At 41.3% G+C, this 21,671-nt stretch overlaps 1 protein-coding gene and 1 long non-coding RNA gene across 28 annotated transcripts; one reads left to right on the forward strand and one right to left on the reverse strand.

Moving 5' to 3' along the window:
• Window positions 1–779: 779 nt before the first annotated feature.
• On the reverse strand, window positions 780–19,511 carry LOC119016409. 27 transcript variants are annotated; one of them, XM_037092198.1, is made up of 15 exons: window positions 17,257–17,437; window positions 16,680–16,768; window positions 16,499–16,574; window positions 16,028–16,287; window positions 15,841–15,929; window positions 15,550–15,620; window positions 15,110–15,198; window positions 8,590–8,673; window positions 7,554–7,655; window positions 2,950–3,050; window positions 2,519–2,627; window positions 2,323–2,432; window positions 1,724–1,896; window positions 1,565–1,621; window positions 780–917 (listed from the first exon to the last, which is right to left on the reverse strand). In XM_037092198.1, the coding sequence occupies exons 10-15, from the start codon at window positions 3,011–3,013 to the stop codon at window positions 828–830; spliced, it is 603 nt and encodes a 200-aa protein (XP_036948093.1). In that variant the 5' UTR covers window positions 3,014–3,050; window positions 7,554–7,655; window positions 8,590–8,673; window positions 15,110–15,198; window positions 15,550–15,620; window positions 15,841–15,929; window positions 16,028–16,287; window positions 16,499–16,574; window positions 16,680–16,768; window positions 17,257–17,437; the 3' UTR covers window positions 780–827. The 27 variants fall into 27 exon arrangements, 8 of the variants coding, with proteins under 8 accessions (XP_036948093.1, XP_036948089.1, XP_036948090.1 ...); XM_037092194.1 differs by lacking the exon at window positions 15,110–15,198 and adding an exon at window positions 10,555–10,679 and having other exon boundaries at window positions 7,554–7,623; window positions 17,257–17,436; XM_037092195.1 differs by having other exon boundaries at window positions 7,554–7,623; window positions 17,257–17,436.
• Window positions 19,512–20,096: 585 nt separating this feature from the next.
• LOC119016412 lies at window positions 20,097–21,227 on the forward strand. Its single transcript, XR_005074136.1, has 3 exons — window positions 20,097–20,512; window positions 20,829–20,865; window positions 20,985–21,227. It is a non-coding gene; the product is annotated as an uncharacterized LOC119016412 (long non-coding RNA).
• The last annotated feature ends 444 nt before the right edge of the window (window positions 21,228–21,671 follow it).

Below are 21,671 nucleotides of genomic sequence, written 5' to 3' on the forward strand. Positions count from 1 at the left end.
TGCCTCCTCAACCAATCCAAACAAGTTCTGGCACCTCTGGCTGAGGCGGTCTATCAGAGGAGACACGTGCACCATGTGCTTCCTCCCTTTCTGGCCATTGACGCCGGCTCACTCCCTGTCAGAGTTCCAGCATGTAATTCCACTGAGCAGATACACCTGGAAGAGGACTGCAGCACAGTGGGGCCCTGGTATCATGCTGGGCAGGAAGGAGTGGAATCCCTCCAGGCTGTTGCTTCCTCTCACTGTGCTGGAATGTGGCAGGGCCACACCATTACGGGTGATGTGCTTGGTGATGGTGTAAATGTCTCTCCCTGGTGGATCCTTGAAACACTCCAGGTGTTTCTGCTGGTTCTCCCAGACACGGTCGATGGCTGCTGCATCCTCAAACAGATGGACCTGGTTGTCATCCATCCCAGCTGGTCCCTTCAGGATGTTGATGGCATTCTGCACATGTGAAAAGGTCTCCAGGACTCCAACAGTGATCCTCCTGACACAATGCTTCATTTTTGCTGACATGCATTTCAATGATCTGAACATCAGAGAGGGAATCATACTTGGAGTGGTGACCTGAACGTATAGCCTGGATGAGCCGTGCCATGTGGTCCATATTATATGAGAACACCACAGCAGAGAGCGCAGACTTGAAGAGAGCGTACTTGGGGTGGTGATCAGTTCTGACTGCTGCATCAAATCTGTGAATCCAGTGGAAGATGTCAAGCCGCACCATCATGTCACTGTCGGCCCACTCACTGAACAGCTGCTCCAGGTGTGACACACCATGAACGCCACAGCAGCCGCGGTCCACGTACATCAGTTCAGGAGGTGCCTCACCAGCTCTTCTGTACCTCCATGAGGCCTTCAGCCATTGGCTGCATTTTGTCCAGAGACTCCTCACATTTGATTACAGCCACGAGGATCTGACCAAACAGAAAACAGAGACACTCTTACATTAACAGCAGTGTAAGCGTGTGTGTGTGTGTGTGTGTGTGTGCATATAAGAACTGTCATAAGTAACTTCACTGAGATGTTTATTGTGTATGCTCTTGTCATAAAGTGATAATTATTTGTGTTCATCGAGCCGATAAAACCTGATTACAAATGTAATAAAAAAGGGTTAACAGGGTGACATGTATAGAAACACGTCCACCTGAATATCATTTTGGACTAAGCAATTTAGTGCTCACAGGACCAGAGTTTAGTTAAGGGCATAAAGGGACGTGTTATGATGCCATGCAGTGATGTCATGGGACAGTAGCAGTATGAGTCAGACCAACACTGCTGCAGAGGAAAAACTTACTGCTCCAGAATGAGGTTATTCTACATGTGATCAAAGAGGTGCACGCTGTAATTGTCTTTCATTTGTTTTGAATTCATGTCTGATGTTTGTACGTGTGCCTTAACATGGACGATAGTGATAAATTCTCAGTAATCTTAGCACATATCTTCTGTGTTATTCCGGGACTGTTTATCTTTTGAGACATGAAGAGTGACGGGAGATCTATGGCTTCATTTTCTTACACTTTTCAAGGTGTCAGCTGAAGAAGAGAGCTAAAAGACATCTCACCTCAGCGTTATGCTTGGCCATAATTTCATAGGATTTTCTCTCTGCTCCGCATTCAACCTAAATGATCAATAAAACATAATCGATGCTTAATTTAAATTGACTCAATGACTATATTTTCAGTTAAAAATGTTCCTGTTCATAAGGCTGCATCAAAATTACCTTCTTGGTAGAGTCGTATTTGAGGACTTTCTCAATGTCAAATGTGGACATGATTTGAGTAGGGTAGTCCTCCATGTTCTCTGTCTCAGCGATCAGGAAGGTTTTCCTCAGCAGCCTTGGTGACAGCAGCTCCCGCTTTGGTGCTGGTCGCTGAAACTGATGTTTGAGAATCCCTGCAAACAGAGAGGAATGCAGGCACAGACATACAGTGAACTCCAACATTAGACTGTAGGATCTCTGTTTGCGCTACTGCCGGTTTTAATTCTCTCCATCAGGGTAGCGGAATCTAACGGGCTCAGTGTGACCAGCAATATTCACCAGGATTACAGCAAGTATTAATAAGTAAAGGTAAGTGTGTAAATAAGTATTTTTCTACTGTCTTTGTCTCAGTGTAAGTCTTCTTGGAAAGCTCCCTCATTCCTGTTGCAGTGCACACTGTAACAGGAATGTTACAGGAAAAAAACAGGAAATCAGGCGCTTTCTGTTGTATAATGTTTCATTATTAAGGCTGGCAGATGGAAATGATCTCTTTGATACATCTGACAGAGACGTCATGTTTCTACACACTGAAAGAAAAAGACAACTAAAATGTGACTTACTTGTGATCCACCAGGTTGGTTGAGTTGGCTGAGGAGGGTGGTGTAGAGGTCTTTCCTGTGCAGGTACTCGATCCCTCATCAGGGGGACCACTTGCTTGTCCACGCCATGTCTGAAATTACAGCACAATCATTAAGAATGACACGTTCTAATACAATCTTGTAGAATCCAAATTACAGTAAAATAACAGAGACTCACCTTGGCGTTAAAACAGCAGGGAACGCGGCTCTGTGAGCTGGACTGAGCTGGTTTATCCCACGCCAGGAAGCGGCCAGTGGCATCCTCTTTTGACTCCTGTGCAGCTTTCCTGCAAGCATTATAGGCCAGGACCCTGATTAGAGGTTGTCAGGCCATGTTATGCATTTACTAGTTTTGCTTACGGCTTTTCAAAAATCTGCATTCTACGATTTGACCAGCAGGGGGAGTCAAGAGCCATGGGCCATGATTGCAAGGTTGCTTGAAAGGGACATCTAGAAATTACGGCTTTCCACCTTCTATTTACTGACGTTGACTTCTGTGCCACAGCCCCACAGGAGCCTTCAGCAAGCCCCACTCTCACTCAGAGTCAATGGACTCAAAACGGAGTACCAGGGGCACAAACCTTTAAATGGAGTACCAGGGGCACAAACCTCCTGCTGAGGGCACTCCTCCTCCCACCACCACTCCAGGAAATTCAGATGGATGAAACCACATTGGGTCACTTTTGAGGACTTTCCTTTTCCTGATTTTCCTATAAAAAAAACAAACGCAAATCAATAAACACAATCAGAAATCAGAAAACACAACAACATTAACCAAACAGGAAGAGGTAGGTACCCTCGGGCGTCAGGAATCGTCGCTGATTGGACTGGTTCATCCTTTGAACCGGAAGGACGTGGTTTACATGTTTTCAAAATAAGAGCGCTGCCAGTGACGGTTATTGCAGTTTTTCTCAATCGCTAAAACACAGTTTCTGAAATCGTGCTCCATTTTCTGAAAACATTCAACACAAAACCTCAGCTTCAAGCACTATTTCGAAAACCTCTGGCTCAAAATGATATACATATAAATATATGTTGGCACCCTGATCATGTGCAGGAAACAGCTTCTCACAGAAGTCCTTGATGTACGTCACCACCAAAGGTATGAACAACTCCTTACTTGATAACGACGATGTGTTTCGGGGCAACATGTATTGATCGGGTATTTTATTTATCGGGGGCAACTTGCAGATGGAACTTTTGACGCACAGAAAGAACATGCACTTTTGACATATCAATGCACAACCCCAACGCATAAAAAAATGAATAAATCATCAGAGCCAGCCTCTCCATAACAAAAACATGTCTTACCGTCTTACCATTTTAACTTTTGCAGACAAACAATCAAATTTAAAAAATGTAGGTAGATTTGTTTTATTTCAAACCATGCACGTTTTTAAACATCTGAAGCAGACACTTCACCACAAAACAATGCAGACTGATGTAAAAGTTTGTGACTGTACACTGCAGGGCATGTGAGCGGAGCGTGTGAAATATAGTCGGAGCGCAGAGCGGGTTTTAATCCAAAGGCCAGAGCGATGGTTCCTTTTCGCTCCAGTTCCAAGACTGGCCACTAGATGGCAGTACAAGGCCATCCACTGGCTCAAACAGACAGAATACAGCACCCCAAAACAATCTACTGTTCTTTACAAACTGAAAAGGGTTTCAATCGACAGGCTCTCTCCAGCAACAGAGCCGCTGCATGTCAGTTTAGGCCACATCGGGCAGTGTGTCCCAGCCGTAGTTCAGTGGAAAACGTCAGGAATTGCTCCCTCTTTTAAATTTGAGCGAGCGTGGAGCGATTTCACCGGAGCTGAATGAAATTTTAGGTGAGCGGAGAGCGCTGTTTGAGCGGAGCTGTCTGGTATAACTTTGAGCGATGGAGCGAAGCAGCGAACACCCACGAAAGCAGGGAGCAGAAATTCTCGCCGCTCAGCTGCGCTCACATGCTCTGGTACACTGTGTACTGATATAGAGACGCATATGTGGCATATAAATACTGATAAGATAAAATAAATACCAGTGTGAAGAAATTGGAAAGATTTGTCTGTAATTTAGATGAAGCTCATTATTGACACTTTAAAAGGGGGCGAGAGAAATGTTCTTGATGCCACATAGCTGCGACGGTCATGCCACGCTCTCATTGGTCGGCCGGCCGGCCCAAACGGCCCACGAGGGCTCTGGCATCTGCCCAAATTCCAGTCCGTCACTGCTGGTGTGCACGGGCGGCTGCCGGCTGGCATGTAACTTAAAGACGGATTGTTGCCACCCACCGGACAAAACAACGAAAAAAACCAAAACAAAAAAACACTGGTGATGACTTTGTGGCGGCCACCAGCCATCCTGGAGTACCGACCGTTCTGTGATTCTCCAGAACACACAGATGGCCAGTCCGCCCCTGGTTACATTCAGTCATGCTGCCACTTCAAATTTGTTTTTGAGGATTGATAGTACTTTGTCACCAGCACACAGTGTACAACAAACCTTAATATTCTCATCCTTAGCTGACATGAATTCAAACTAATCAGTGTATTAACCTGCACATCTCTCTGCAATGCACACATTTTGCACAAATTTGATTGGCTCTAACTCTGCTCAATGACCTCACAGGGAAAAGGCACACCATACGGAGGTTACGTAAGGTTACGTAAGGTTACGTAAGGTTACGTAAGGTTCGTCCTCCACTACGTGATTTCAGACCTGACAGTTTCATAGGCCGTAACCCTCTGCGATGTACCCTTGCAAAGTTACAGAGCATCCGCTCCCTTACAGAGCTAACGTAACATTAGCCCTCCTGTAAAACACCATGTTTGCCATTATCTCAACTTCTCACAGATTAAGATCAATCATATGGCATACACTTCCTCATAGCATGTAACTTAACTTTTAATTAGTACAAAGGAAAATAGACAACTTGAAAAGTGACATTTTAAAAAACAAAAAAAAAATGTAAAGAAAATCAAAAACATCAACTGTGCCAGTGGGAGTGTTTGTACTATCCAGCCTCTGCTGGGTGTCAAGTGTGGATGGACAGTCAGATACAGTCTTAGTGCTGGAAACAGAGTCAGCCAGTCTCTCAGTCTCTCTCTCAATTCAACTGGCTTTATTGGCATGAGGTAACACTGTACATACTGCCAAAGCACTCGTTTGTGTGCTGAATGTGTTGGCGATCCATAAATATATGTCTGGACTAAAAGCAAAACAAATAATGGCAACTACTTAGAACAATTAAACTTACAAAACTACTTATCAAAATTTTAATAAAACAGCTGGAATCAAAATAGAACAAAAATTATAAACTATGAAAGCAAAATATCAAATTCAAAGTAGGAAGCAAACATTAACAATGTGTGCAAAAACTCTCAGATATGAACTGAGACAACAATAGAGGACACAGTCAACTGTTGTAATGGTTCAAGGTTTGTCTTGTTGCACTGTTGACACATTAGCTCAGGCCCATTGTCAGACATCTATAGCTCCATCAGAGCCTTGATGTCATTGATGCAAGATGTTTTCCTGTCATTGTTCTTGGAGCCAAAAGCCTTCTCCACCAGGTCCTGCTTCCCCCTCTGGATCTCCACCATCTTCTCCTCTACTGAGTCTTTCACAATGAACTTCACATCGCGGCCTGAGGAGGTTTCCCATCAGTGCCTGCACCTTTGAGCTTGTCCTCCACTTCATCTTCTTCATTATCTTGTTCATCTTGTGGCAGGACTTGCAGGGTTTGCAGGTTCCTCCAGTAAACATGGGGATGGTTTCAAACAGCATCTTGTGGAAGAGCAGAGCGACGGGTTTGTACAGCAGCTGGTTCCTCAGCAGGAAGCTGTAGTAGATGACACAGTGCCGCTGACTGGGGATGGTCACACACTTCTTGTCTCGTGTCAGGACCTCTCTGTAGAAGCCCAGCGCCTCCTGGAACTTGCCCCGGTGCAGCAGGTAGGCCCAGATTATCACAACTGTTCAAATGTTTCCATTTCACATCCCTCTTGCAATTCCTGGTGGGTCTCAGGAGTTGTGGCTGCACCAGTCTGTAGGAGACATCAAACCACTGTTGGCAGAGGAGAAAAAATTAAGGTTAATGTTCTGACAGGTTCTGACAGGAAATGTGATGAACTTACATGCACCTCCTCCTCTGATGGGGCAAAGGCAGCCACTTGCTGTGCTGCTGTCTTGTGCTCCTTTACCCCAATCACCCACTGTTGCCCTAGTTTTGCCCTGCCAAGCCACTCAGGGTTTCACATGAATTAGTAGAGTTAATGACTAAAATATCAGGGTGAAATTTACCAATGCAGACCAAAAGATCACAGTAACACTCACAGTCATATGCTCTGCTCTGCTATCGTTCTTTCAAACAGCTCAAATATCTCTTCAGCAGCCTTCAGCATGTACAGCAGCTCCCAGCTGTCAATCTCCAGCAGTATCCCAGTAATTTTACCAGCCAAATTTGGCTGAAGGGCCTGAATCATTGGGTACAGTCGCTCCCCAAGAAGCTGTTATTGATCCATGAGTGGAGCTGCAGCCAACATGGAGGCAGTGAGTGGCTCTTGTCCTTGAATGTGTATGAGCGGCTCCATCACAGGTGCAGGAACAACCTGTAGTCTTGTCATGTGTGCAGGTACAGTAATGACCTGCTGTCTGTGTCTCTCTCTCTCTCCCTCCGTCTCTCCCTCACTCCCTCTCAGGTGTCGCTAACGTTCAGTGTCACAGAGGCCAACGTGCTGCTGGCGTCACAGTTAGCTAATTCTTCTACCGTCTTAGTGAAGTACAGCTTCACCGTCCTCATCATCTTGTTCTACTTGTGGAAGGACTCCACCATGATGTCTCCACAAACAGGAAGCGGCTGCGGGAACTCAAACAGCATCAGCTTGTCTTCTCGGGTTCGACGTGTGGATCTTCATCTTCAGCTGGTACACCATGAACTGAGGGTTGCAGGTTCCTCCAGTGAACATGGGGATGGTTTCAAACAGCATCTTTTTTTTTAAAGATTTTCTTCTGGCATGGACACCTTTTATTAAGCAGTAGACAGATCGAAAACACGGGAGAGAGAGGGTTAGAACACACAGACCACTAGCATGTTTGTTGTACAGAGTTATCAAGGAGTTAGTGCTTCATGCTCTGTACAGTGAACATAGCAGTGTTCTGTCTAGTAATCAGTTTGAAGCACCACTTAAATTCTTACCATGTAACAACAATATCCTTTAATAATAACCTACTGGTTCTACCCTGTCCGTGCTGAGTACGAGGGAGGGCGAGCAGGGCCTGCAGCTCTGGTTTGAGAAATGTCTGGAAATATTAAAAATTAATCCAAAATGAGTCTGAGAAAAATAAGACAAAAACAACATATTATTTTTTGGCAGGAGACTCACCTCAGTGATAAAGAGCATGAAAAGTTTCAACATTTGGCTTTTGAAAATATATTAGCATATTACTAATCTTACAAACATGGACAAAAGAGAGGAGTTATAATATTAATCTCTGACAAAATTATGTTCCAGATCTCCAAACAGATAAAGGACACTGAGGGGAGATACATTCTAGTAAAAGGTTACATTGACCACAAGCAGGTAACACTATTAAATGTGTATAGACCCCCAGGTAATGATAAAACATTTATGGAGGAAAATATTGGATATAATTGCTGAAGACACTGGTGGGGTCCTTATCTGTGGTGGAGACTGGAAGATACAATTCCAACAGTCCCTCGACTCGACTAATTTAACAGAAAGAAATAATCCTGAGAAAGTCACCGTTAAGAAACTTCTCCTTGAAGCAGCTATGATGGATGTTTGGAGGGAATTAAACCCAACAATGAGGCAGTTTACCTTTTTCTCCCACCCTCATAATGTTCATTCAAGAACTGATTACTTTTTAATGTTTCATTCAGAAAGACACAAAATTTTCAAATGTCAAATAGGGGTAAAATATATCTCAGACCATGCGGGTGTATATCCATCAGTGGCATATCCAGGATATTTTTACTGGGGTGGCCAAGATGGGACACAAAGCTAGTGTGGGGTGGCCATGGCATAGCCAAGTTTAATGGCACGTACGCAGCCGACCGCGGTTGAGATCTACAGAGCAGATTGTCTATGTTTAAGCATGGGGTTTGCTGTGCATTAGCAAATAAATAGCAAACACTTTGGGCAAAATTGGACCATCCTTTTTAAAATAATCATGTATGAAAGTACACAACAACTTCAAGTAACTGTTCATGAATGACACATCTGGACAAAACAGAACTTGACATACCATGCTCAGCAGGTGGAGCTCCAGACACTGCTGAATCACACTCATCTCTCACTATCTCCTCCTCTTCTGGGTGTGGCCGGTCAGCTGTGGGAACACACAGATATCTGAGAAATCTGAGCCATCAATAGGTTGGAGGTTCTGCCACACACACACACACACACACACACACGTCTATGTACAGTCGTGCTCAAAATTATTCATACCCTTGCTGATTCTTGTGATTTTTTCATTTAGTGATGAAATAAATGCTTGTTTTCAAATTTGTGTTTTAGCTTCATGTGACCAACAATTGAAAGAATGACAACAATATAAAATAATTTTAAAAAATCATTTCTGGGGTATTTTATTAACAGAGTCCAAAAAAAATGCCATGTTCAAAATTATTCATACCCTAGTCCATCGTCTTTATTTAATAGTCAATGGCATAGCCTTTATTCTTTATGACTGCTTCCAGACGATTCTTGTACGTGTCCACAAGCTTCTTGCACGTCTCCTGTGGGATGTTGGCCCACTCTTCCTTGGCGAATGCCTCAAGCTGGGTCAGGTTGGTTGGTTTCCTCGCCATCACTCTGGTCTTCAAGTGATGCCACAAATTCTCAATTGGATTGAGGTCAGGACTTTGACTTGGCCATTCCAGGACACTGATGTCATTGTCCTTGAACCATTTCTTGACTACCTTGGCGGTGTGTTTAGGATCATTGTCTTGCTGGTACATCCAGTTTTGGCCAAGCTTGAGTTTTTCAGCAGATTCCTTGACATTTTCATCAAGTATCCTGATATAATCCTCCTTTTTCATGATACCTTGGACCTTGACGAGATTGCCTGTGCCACTGGAAGAGAAACATCCCCACAGCATTATGCTTCCACCACCATACTTGACAGTGGGCACAGTGTTCTTTGGTCTATAGGCTTCTCCTTTCTTCCTCCAGACATACTGGGTATCCATATGGCCAAATAACTCCAGTTTTGTCTCATCAGACCACAGGATGGTTGACCAAAAGCTGGGATCTTGCTTCAGATGACCTCTACAAAAGGCCAGGCGAGCTACCAGATGTTTTTTCCTGAGCAGCGGCGTCTTCCGAGGTTTACGTCCATGGAGACCTCCTCTGTGCAAAACTCGCTCAATGGTGGACCGTGACACCTTTGTCCCTGTCTGCTCAAGGGTTTGAATTAGGGCCTTGGTTGTGGTCCGTGGGTTGGTGTTGACCTCTCGGCAAGTTTGGGGGACACCTTACACTTTCGGCCACGCCCACTGAGGTTTTTGACAGTGTTGAACCTCTTGTGCTTGTTGATGATGCTCTGGACGGTTGAGACAGGGACACCATACTGCTTGGAAATGGCCTTGTAACCCTTTCCTTCACTGTGGGCCTGCACAAGATGCTGACGCAGGTCCTCACTGAGCTCCTTCTTCTTTACCATGATGACCAGAGATTAACAATGACCTGAACACTTTCCCACTATTTATACTCTTCTGGAAAGATGCTATTTTTTTAACCTTGTTTAACATTTGGTCAACAAAAAAGGTATTCATTCCAATGAGACATCATGAAATAACTTTGGGACAAAGATGAACACATTTGGGACATTTTTGTTGAGATATTGCCAGGGGTATGAATAATTTTGAACATGGCATTTTTTGGTAATCCGACAATAAAATACCCATGAATTTAAGAGTTTCTTGAATTGTGTATTGTTGTCGTTCTTTCACTTGTTGGTCACATATAATTCATAAACAAACGTGACAAAAATGCATTAGTTTCATCGCAAAAATAAAAAAAATCACAAAATTAACAAGGGTATGAATAATTTTGAGGACGACTGTATGTATGTACGTGTGAAAAAAAACTGTATATATATATTTATCAATTTATTTCTTTCACACTTACACATTCATATATACATACATTCATACATACAGTTGTAATTGTATGACTGGAGTGACAAACAACTTGAATGTGAGCCTACATGGTACATTCCATCTGTCCAAGAATGACCCACCATCCTGTGCAGGGGGAGCTGACTGCTCTGGGTTACTACAGCTGTACTGAGGCTGCTGACTGGACCGGGCCATAGCTATTCTCTAAATAACCCTGGGGAAATGGAATTCAATCACTCAATCAGTCAGTCAATTCATAGACATCAGCATAGCTATACTGATCCTCACCTCGTGTGGATCAGCTCTTTGCTTTCGGGACGTCCAACAAAATAAGGGGAGGGAGACACCTGACGTGGTAATACTCAGGTGGATTGATGTTAGTTGAGGGTAATAAGTTTGTTTACTGTTCTTTTTTTCTGTTGTTTGGTCTGAAAATACTGAAACTGTTGGGAAAATTCAAAACAATGGGTCCTTATGTCTGTTGATCTTAAGGTTAGAATTACATCCTGGAACTGCAGAGGGCTACAAAAAACAAAAAAGGTCAAACAAGTTATGAACAGGATTAAAATTTTACAGTCTAAAATAATATTTCTGCAAGAAACTCACCTAACGCAGGAAGATGAGCTTAAAGTGAGGAGGAGGTGGAAAGGTAGAATTCTATCAGCTCCCTTTACCTCTCAAGCAAGGGGTGTTATGATCTTAATCCACGACTCTATACCATTTCAAATTCATAATGTTATCAAAGATAAGGCAGGACGATATTTGATCATTCAAGGGGCAATTCTTAGAGAACAATTAATCCTAATAAATGTCTATGCTCCAAATACAGACGAACCCAAGTTTTTCCAAAATCTATTTCTTACCATGGCTTTTATCCGGCGCTTGTATAATGGCAGGTGACTTTAACTGCACCTTAGATCCCCAGAAAGACAAAAGTTCAGGCATATACAATGCAACTGGTTGATGCGAACATATATCACTCCAGAAAAACTTCACAAATATAACAGTGCTATACCTGATACTTGTATTAAATGTGGGAAGGAAAAAGGTACTTTTTTCCACTGTATTTGGCAATGTACAAAAATACAAAAATTCTGGCAAGAAATAAATCAATGTATTCAAAATATTTTACAAATTCAAATACCATTAATCCCACATTTGTTTATATTTGGTCTATATCCAGATAATTTGAAGTTTAAAAAACATCAACGAATATTTGTGGACTTCAGCGTGCTAATGGCAAAGAGAGTAATAGCCACCTCGTGGAAAAATACTAGTAGCCCAAGTGTGAAGAAGTGGTTGTCTGAACTGTCTTCAATACATATATTTTATATATATATATATATATATATATATATATATATATATATATATATATATATATATATATATATATATATATATATATATAAAATATATTATATTATATATATATATATATATATATATATATATATATATACACACACATATATATATATATATATATATATATATATATATATATATATATATATATATATACAGTCATGGAAAAAATTATTAGACCACCCTTGTTTTCTTCAATTTCTTGTTCATTTTAATACCTGGTACCACTAAAGGTATAATACAATGAACACGACAAAAAATGCAGCTGATCACATAATACTTTATGTCCTATTTGACAATCTTAAGCTTAATTGTATTCCCAGGGTATATAAGAGGCCATTTCATGTCATAAGCAGCACTGCACATGCAAAGGCTTAGAGTGGTTTCCTGCTTACATTCAAGCCATAGCACAACTCAGAAGTTGTCAGCTCTCACATAATGCCTAAAACAAAAGAATTATGTGAAGCCACAAAGGCAGCCATCTTGGCACTGCTGGAAATTGGCATGAGTGAGAGACAGGTAGCAAAAAAACTAAAGATCTCCAAGACAGCTGTTCATTACAACAAGAAAAAACAAGCCGAACACGGCACTACCAAATTGCTACCTGGCCGCGGCAGGAAACGTCTCTCTACCCCACGAGATGACCGTGCACTCGTCCGTTCCTGTGTCAGGAATCGTCGTCAGACCTCCAGGGACCTTCAAAATGAGTGGGCACTGTCGAGAAATGTGACTTGTTCGGCAAGGACAGTTCAAAACCGACTTGTTGAAGCTGGTCTGAAGTCACACAGAGCACGGAAGAAGCCCTTCATCAACGAAAGGCACAGGAAGGCCCGGTTACTCTTTGCTAGGGATCACAAGGATTGGACTGTTGATCATTGGGCTAAGGTTCTCTTCAGTGATGAATCCAATTTTGAGTTGATGCCCACTCCAGCTAACTTACTGGTTAGGAGGAGGCCTGGAGAAGCCTACAAACCAGACTGTCTTGCCCCTACAGTAAAACATGGGGGTGGATCAGTGATGATCTGGGGTTGTTTCAGTATGAGTGGAACAGGGCAAATGCAATTGTGTGAAGGGCGAATGAACCAGGTCATGTACAGGACTACTCTTGAAAACAGTCTTCTTCCATCAGCTGGAAAACTCTTTCCTGCCTCGAATGACTGGATTTTCCAACAAGACAATGCCCCTTGCCACACAGCAAGGTCAGTTAAAGCCTGGATGGAGAACCACAACATCCTGCTCAATCACCAGATCTGAATCCAGTTGAAAACCTATGGAAAATCATCAAACTCAAAATGGAGAACCACAAGCCCAAAAACAAAGCAAATTTGTTTGAATTTGTGCAACAGGAATGGGCTGCTGTGACAGCAGAACAATGTCAGAAGCTGGTGGAGAGCATGCCAAGACGCATGGCTTCAGTCATCAAAAACAATGGTTACGCAATCAAGTACTAACTCCTGTGTGTATCATGTGTTTAAAGCAAACAGAAAAGAAAACATGGAATGCTTAAAAGCAGTGTTTTTGGCAGTACAGTGCCATAGCTATTGATGTAAGAACTTAAGTGATTTTGGTTACTATCAAGAAAACCATGGAAAATGGCTAGATATCAGCTCTTAAATTAAACTCTTACGAGCTATTTTTGTTGTTATCATTATATTTGTCCAAACAAATGTACCTTTAGTTGAACCAGGCATTAAAATGAACAAGAAATTGAAGAAAACAAGGGTGGTCTAATAATTTTTTCCATGACTGTATATATATATATATATATATATATATATATATATATATATATATATATATATATATATATATATATATATATATATATATATATATACACATACACACACAAAAATAACTAAATAAAGAGTTTAAAAAAAAAAAAAGATATCTTAAGGTTCATCAGCACCTTGATTACTGCTTCAAATTCAACAGGAAAACTTTGGAAAATACAAACATTAAGGATGCTTACAAACGTCTTAGGCTGGCTGTGCAAACCAAACCATCAGATGGGAACGTGCACACGCAAGTTAACACAGCTTGCAGCGACTGGACTGAGGACACAGTTGCAGTTATCACTAGACATTTTGAGGGTGTACTGGCAGATTTCCACTTCACTACTGACAGCACAAACTGGCAGGAGCCATGGACCATGGCAGTAAACTGGGTCAAGAAAGAACTGGTTGATTTTAATATGGATGCTGCAATGAGAGCTGAAGTAAAGCTGAAGGAAAAACTGGATCAAGTGGCAGAGGACAAAGCCCTGTTTACAAGGCACCAGCATTACAATGACACATTTAAAAGCTAAGCATCCAGAGGCCAATCCTGATACTTGGTGACTCAAATACTTCACGGCTACCAAAGTGCAATGACAGCAGAGTACAGGTCGACTCTTACCCGGGAGCACGATTGTGCCATGCCCTGCACATTTTGGAGAACACAAAGCAAACGGATCATGTCCTCAAAGTCACTCTTTCATTTGGAATCAATGACAAAAATGCCAGGGATGGAGAGCAGGTAAAACGGGAACTGGAGGCAATTTTTATCGTGGCCAAAGAAAGATTTCCAAAAGCCGAGGTAGTCATGCCTCTGATCTCCTTCTCAAAACATTTTCCAAACAAATACCAACAGGTGCTCTCTCATGTTAACACACTGATTGAAAGCTTGCCACACCTTCCAAAATTACCAAAAGCAATGTTTCAAACCGTACATGACCGAGAACACTGGTGTCCATGAGCGGCAGAACACATGTTGTCTCACTGGAGAGACATGTTGCAATTTGAATTAGCCATGGTAAAATGTATTTTTTTCTCCTTTGGACAGAGTTCTTCAGCTAATTCTACAGTCGTGCATTGGCTAGGCAGTATAGGCAAACGCTAGGGGCGCCGTCATCCACAGGGGGGCGCTGAAAACGGGGGGAGAAAATAATAAAAATAATTTAGAAAATAAAAAATAGATATATTTTACCAGCGCCATTACTACAAGTAATTCGAAATATTATAAGATCACAGCAACATAGCATCTGTCACTCCAGAGTCTGAATTAGTTGTCTCGACAGTGACATTTTGAAAGCCTTGCATTTTAAAGCAATAAATTAAGGGTAGGTAATTGAAATCAATGTTCCTTTTTAAATGACTGGATCAAACATCTTGTAGCAAAATTTATTTTGGGGATGTTTGTTGTTGTAACTTTGTGAGTATTTATTAAATAATTTACAGCTAAAAAATGTCCTTTTTTCCAATTACACCACAACAGTAATTGTTCTGAATAAATAACCTGATGAAAAAGATGGTGGTAATCGTGGGACAGAAGGTCCTGGTAATTCTTTTTCCATAGCTGTTCCACTGCAGAGAGCACTGCCCATTCTTAGGACAGACAAAAAAACAGAATGGCAAAAGGAGACAGATCAATAGTGGTTATTATTTTTCACATATTTCTTCATGCATATAGGCTCCATCTTACATAGTCATCAAATCAGAACCCTAAGAAGTAGTAGCTCTGTTATGATTTCTACTGCAAATAGATGATGTTGCAGTCACACTCTGATGCAACTACTATAGCTGTCACAATACAGCACTTTGAGCACAAAACAGGAACAAGAGCATTCACAACACATAATCATACTCTAATTATGCGTGACAGTCTTTACATGTTCTTCACTTGACTCAGAACATGGACTTGAATTAAGTAAACCTGAATTAGTCAAAACCTCTTACCTGTCACCACATGTGCTTGTGTGAGATGGGAGGATACCAACTGGGTATGATACAAGACAGACTGGGCAAACCTAAAAGAAAATTTAAAAAAATAAATACTTTAATTTTTAGGAGAAATGTATTGTGGTTAATGAACCTCTCTCAGACATGTCACATCTCCTGGACACAGGAAATATAATTCTGACTTTAAAAAAAATATTACAACTGTCTTCTACCTTGCTTCCCAGGGACAAAAAGAATAAGACTTTATTTCTCAATAGCAAAGTTACACTGGAGGACAACATCCATTACCTCTGAGGATTCCCCCATCCCTGTCATGGTGGAAAAGGCTGCGTAATAACTTGGCAATCTTCTACAAGAGGCGTCACAGGTTCACTCTCCTTAAAAGAAAAAAAGAGCTAGTGCTATAGACTTTGAAACAGTCATTTGCACAAGATGAAATGTTACATATTTATTTGTGAAATTATAGAAAACTTACAGTCACTTTGCCATCGCATCCCTCTACATGCAGCGGCAACCTCTGCAAAGGCATTTCACTGCCACATGAAATGCAGCATGACTGTGGCATCTTTGCGAACTCTGGCGAATCAAAAGGAAGCGCTTCGGTGGAAAGTTGCTCCTGTAGTGGAACAACAAACACTATGTCTTTGCCGTTGTTGGACACTGATTTGAGGAGCCTTGTGGAGTACCCCTCGTTGTCAGTAGGGATTATGGACAGCTTGCAACGTCTGCTCCCACCTATGTTTAAGATGTAAAGAGGAACAACACAAGGGTCCTTCAAAACATTGTAAAAATATACATGCATTAATATCAGGCAACTTTAGTACTGTCCTCTACCACTTTGTGTAATATGAATGGTATTTCAAAGCAGGATGTCACATAACACATCTCTGGGGCTCTGAATGTGAAAAAAAATTATAGCTATATTTTTGGTTGAGAAAAATGCTACCTGTAGATTTGAAGAACATCCATCCTTCTTTTAATAATTTTGGTTTTGGAAACTCCTCCTCAAGGAGAGCCACAATCTTTAAATCAAAGTGAAATATGATTAACTATTCAGCAGGTTATTAACATCAGTCATTGAACATTGTACAATATTGTTTAATACATATTCATATATGTATGATTACCTTACTGTGTGTACTAATAATCCTTTTCCCAAGGCCAGCATAAGCAAGTTCCAGCTCCCCTGGGCCCTCAGGCGGGAACTGGCTGCGTCCTGAAAGGACACAGATATGGAAATCAGTCCTTTTGACAATAATAGGTGGCAGGGCTAAGAACCACCTTTTACCTCTCAGCTGATCTCCAAACATACTTGGGAATTGTCTGATGTGGGAATTACAAAAAAATGTGTGAGGAAAACCAGAGATGGTCTATTTATTCTAGAGCAATATTGATAAATAATGGAAATGTAGGAAAATGGCTTTAGTTGAAGGTTTTATATTTAACTCGTTTTCAAAGACTGTAGTTATTAATAACTAAATAGGAGTATAAAATACATTCATGCTGTTCGGTAATGTTATCGTTTGTATGGCAGCATAACAGGACACAGAGAAACGCAGACTATGGAAAAATGTCGTCAACCATAACATCAAATAATGATGTTTACATATAAACAGGCCTTAAACCACTGTTTTGATATTGTAATGTGAAATATAGGGATAGTTAATAAAACGCATGACCTTCTCATGGCCTGCCTCAGCCTACCATCATTATTGGGGACAGGTTGGGTGCTGTCTCCAGCCCTGACTGGTCCGCTGACTTGGCTCCCTGTCCTGTCGCTACCCTAACTTGGGATGCGCTTGAAGGCGCGACTGCAGTCAAGCCACCCTCCACTCCGAAATCCCCGGTCAACCTAGCCGCCACTTAATTTGCAGTGCCCGTATATCGACGATATTACGGTAATGCCGTGCCAGAACAGAATTCAAAATAAAAGCAGACACTTATGAAGGCAGTCTGCAATTTCACACTTATACAATCAATCAGCCAGTCTGTTAATTGATTGATGAATTATTTAAACGATTAGTTAATTACTTAATTGAGCATTTAAGGAATTAATTAATTGATTATTTAATTCATATTACCATCCTTATTCTGATCACACTGAAGCTGTAGAAGATGTGGGTCATGACATTTCATCTGTTTGTACAATCAGTCCAACATAAAAATAAACACAATAGCTGGAGTTTCTGATGAGAATTTCAAAATAAAAGCCCACTTTATAGTCAAATATTTTCAATATTTCTCTCAAATTCAGATCCACAGATATTTCCCTTTGATTTCAGATTTACTTTAGAAGAAAACTGCCTGTTTCCACAGACTCATTTCACTTCAGACTGATAGTACTCAATGTCAAAGTTGCACTCAGAAAATTCCAGGAGGATCTGATGTGGATTTTCGAGATAAAAGCCCTTTCAAATGTGTCATTTTTGCTAATATTTCCCTTTGATTTCAGATTTACTTTAAAAGAAAACTACCTGTTTCCACAGTCTCATTTCACGTCAGACTGATAGAACTCAACATCAGAGTTGCACTCAGATAATTCCAGGAGGATCTGATGTGGATTTTCAAAATTAAAGCCCTCTAAAATGTGACATTTTTGCCAATATTTCCCTTTGATTTCAGATTTACTTTAAAAGAAAACTACCTGTTTCCACAGACACATTTCACTTCAGACTGATAGAACCCAACCTCGGAGTTGCACTCAGAAAATTTCAGGAAGTTCTGATGTGGATTTTCAAAATTCAAATGTGTCATTTTTGCTAATATTTCCCTTTATTTCAGATTTACTTTAAAAGAAAACTATCTGTTTCCACAGTCTCATTTCATATCAGACTGATAGAACTCAACGTCAGAGTTGCAATCTGGGTGCAACTCTGATGTTGAGTTCTATCAATCTGAACAGAAATGAGTCAGTGGAAAAAGGTAGTTTACTTTTAAAGTAAATCTGAAATCAAAGGGAAATATTGGCAAAAATGTCACATTTTAGAGGGCTTTAATTTTGAAAATCCACATCAGATCCTCATGGAATTATCTGGGTGCAACTCTGACGTCGAGTCCTATCAATCTGAACAGAAATGAGTCGGTGGACATAGGTAGTTTTCTTTTAAAGTAAATCTGAATTTGAAGGAAATATTGAAAATATTTGACTATTAAGTGGGCTTTTATTTTGAAATTCCTCATCAGAAACTCCAGCTATTGTGTTTATTTTTATGTTGGACTAATTGTACAAACAGATGTCATGACACACATCTTCTACAGCTTCAGTGTGATCAGAATAAGGATGGTAATTTGAATTGAATAATACATAAATAATCAATGAATTAATTCCTTAAATGCTCGATTAAGTAATTAACTAATGGTTTAAATAATTCATCAGTCAATTAACAGACTGGCTGATTGATTGTATTTGTGTGAAATTGCAGACTGCCTTCATAAGTGTCTGCTTTTATTTTGAATTCTGTTCTGGCACGGCATTACCGTAATATCGCCTATATACAGGCACTGCAAATTAAGTGGCAGCTAGGTTGACCGGGGATTTCGGAGTGGAGGGTGGCTTGACTGCAGTAAGGCGCGGACAGTTCCCTCGCTAATAGCTGAACCAAAGCCCGTGCTGCTACCTCGGCTCGAGGCGTAAGACCCTGTCACACAGACACTTTACTTTCACTAATGGTAACGTTATAGTTCATACATCATAGAAGTAGAAACACCTAGTTAGCATGCGGAAACTTTACACATGAGCAAAGCTGGCTAACGCTAGCTTATGGAGTTACAAGCTTAAAACACAATTAAACCGACTAAGGTTTCAAATCATTCTCGAAATAACTCAGCTCATGTTATAACTTAGCAAACCAATTCATTGGTTGCTTATGACAAGGAGGTTAGAAGCTAAATTAGTTATGTTTTACTTACAATTTATTCCACAGAATTGCCTCCTGACGCCATCTTGAAGTTGACCTCTGACCCCTCCGCAAAATGTGATGGGCGTAACCGTCCCCCGTGGGGCTAAGCTAATGTGATTGGCTGAAAATTAAGGCGACAGCTCATTGGCTGCGGACAGTTCCATCTGAAAAAAATGCATTCGTGCATTGGCTGAGACACAAATGTAGACAACTTCACACACATATACAGACACGTTTAAATGCAAGTGCAACAGTTTGTATATGAATGTAACAACATAAAACACATTTTTTACTAACATTTCAAATACCTTTAAAAACATATATGTGGATTTATGTTACATTTATATTAATCATGAAACGTTTATGTGTGGATCAGAAAAAATATAGGCGAAACTTTTTTTACATTTACATATATTGAAAACTTTTTGTGTGTGCATTGAAATATATTTGTGTGTAGAGAGTCATTTATATATAAATCACAAAACACACTGGTGAGTCTTTTGCTGTGCATTTATTATTTATGAGACTGATCTGAATCCATACAAACTCTTCAACCTGAAGGTTGACGATTTTAGGCCCTGTATATTCCACATGCATATTGAAAGGGATTTCATTGTATAAGACAGGTGACCGCTTGGGGTCTTTCCTCTGTTGCGTCTTCACTGAGTGGTGGGGGCTCAGTAGTTGGAAGGCTGGGGGGCATTTCTACAGTCTGTGCTCTGTGCTGTAGCTGTAGTTCCACCTGACGGCTGATAATTCCCTCGTCATGTCGTCTCTCATCTGCGCTATTTCTCTTCTCACGATGTCTTTTGTTTCTCTCAGCTCTGTGTTGAGGGCCTGTTTATCCTTCTGCGGGTTGGAGATCTGTTCCCTGAGTTCTTGTGTAGTAGTGTCCATCTGGTGCTTATTTTGGTTGAGTTGTTCCTGGAGGTCAGGGTGTGTTGTGGTGCTGGTGGGGAGTAGCTGTTCTCTCAGCTCGGTCAGCTCCACCTCTAGCAGAGCCAGTCTGTCTCTCAGGAGGCTGATGGTGTGCTGCTCTGGATGCTGCTTGTTCGGCTCAGGTATGGGGAAGTTATATTTTCAAAATGTAAGTTTCATAATTTGCTTTGTACCTAAAATCAACAAAGTCCTGAGCAAGAACTTGCCAAACGTGCCGAATGTGTCAAATGTGCTACAAAAAATATAACATAAACAAAATGATACGGCCACAGTTTTTGGCCTGATTTCAGTGTTATAAACATCTCAGTTGCAAAATATTAGAATTTTCTCAGGGATTTTTTGGCTATATCAGCCTTTACAGGGTTACCTGTGTGTGTGTGTGTGTGTGTGTGTGTGTGTGTGTGTGTGTGTGTGTGTGTCTGCATTGTGTCTCCACAGATAAGGCAGGTCACCCTTCTAATTGATTCAGGCAGATGTAAGTAATAACACACATATGTGCTTGTGACTACACACTTCACCTGACTACATTTAGGAGAAGGCAGTGCACATGCTGACATCTGATGAATGCATTCTCTCTGTCCTCTGTTTTGGAAGGGAGGGCCCTGACAGGTGACTTGTGTATTACCTCCGGTGCAACAAAGGGTACGATGTACTGCCCGTCCACCTGAAAAGGGCGTGCAGGACAACACGCCACAAGAATGGGATGCCGAAGTAAACCGGGCCAGACGGTCTCAAAGAGAGAGGACCAGGGTCGGTAGATGCTGGGAGTAACAGGAACTGTGCTTCGTGGTTCCAGGTGAAGCGTCTCACCAGTCCCTGGTACGCTGCCACCAAAGCAAAGGATTCTTTGGTGTCTGTGAACCGGTGGAGGACGTGCAGAGTGCAGAGCTGAGGCTGGTTGTGCTTCTGGTTTGATTAACGTTAAAGGTGACAATTTTTTTTTTTTTTTTCTGGCACAGAGCATCGCAGCCATCTGATCCGAGTGGAGGGCAGCCTGAGAGCTAAGTAGGCTTTGTTGAAGATGAGCAAACAAAGAGCCAGAGTGTGACTGTCCCTTATGAGCCACACAGTTGGGATCAGAGATAACAACCATCCTGTGCTGTGCTTCATGTGCAACATTTCCTGCATGGGAGACATGAATAGCAGACCCATGCTCACCATTTGGAGCGTCCAGACTCCAGAGTGAGTTGTTATGGGCTGACATGTGCAAATGTGCATGTCACAGACTGAGGAGGAAAAAGAGTGCCAAGACGCATAATGGCACCAAAGGAATATTGCAAA

This window comes from Acanthopagrus latus, unplaced genomic scaffold (genome assembly GCF_904848185.1).
Source record: "Acanthopagrus latus isolate v.2019 unplaced genomic scaffold, fAcaLat1.1, whole genome shotgun sequence".
NCBI lineage: Eukaryota > Metazoa > Chordata > Actinopteri > Spariformes > Sparidae > Acanthopagrus > Acanthopagrus latus.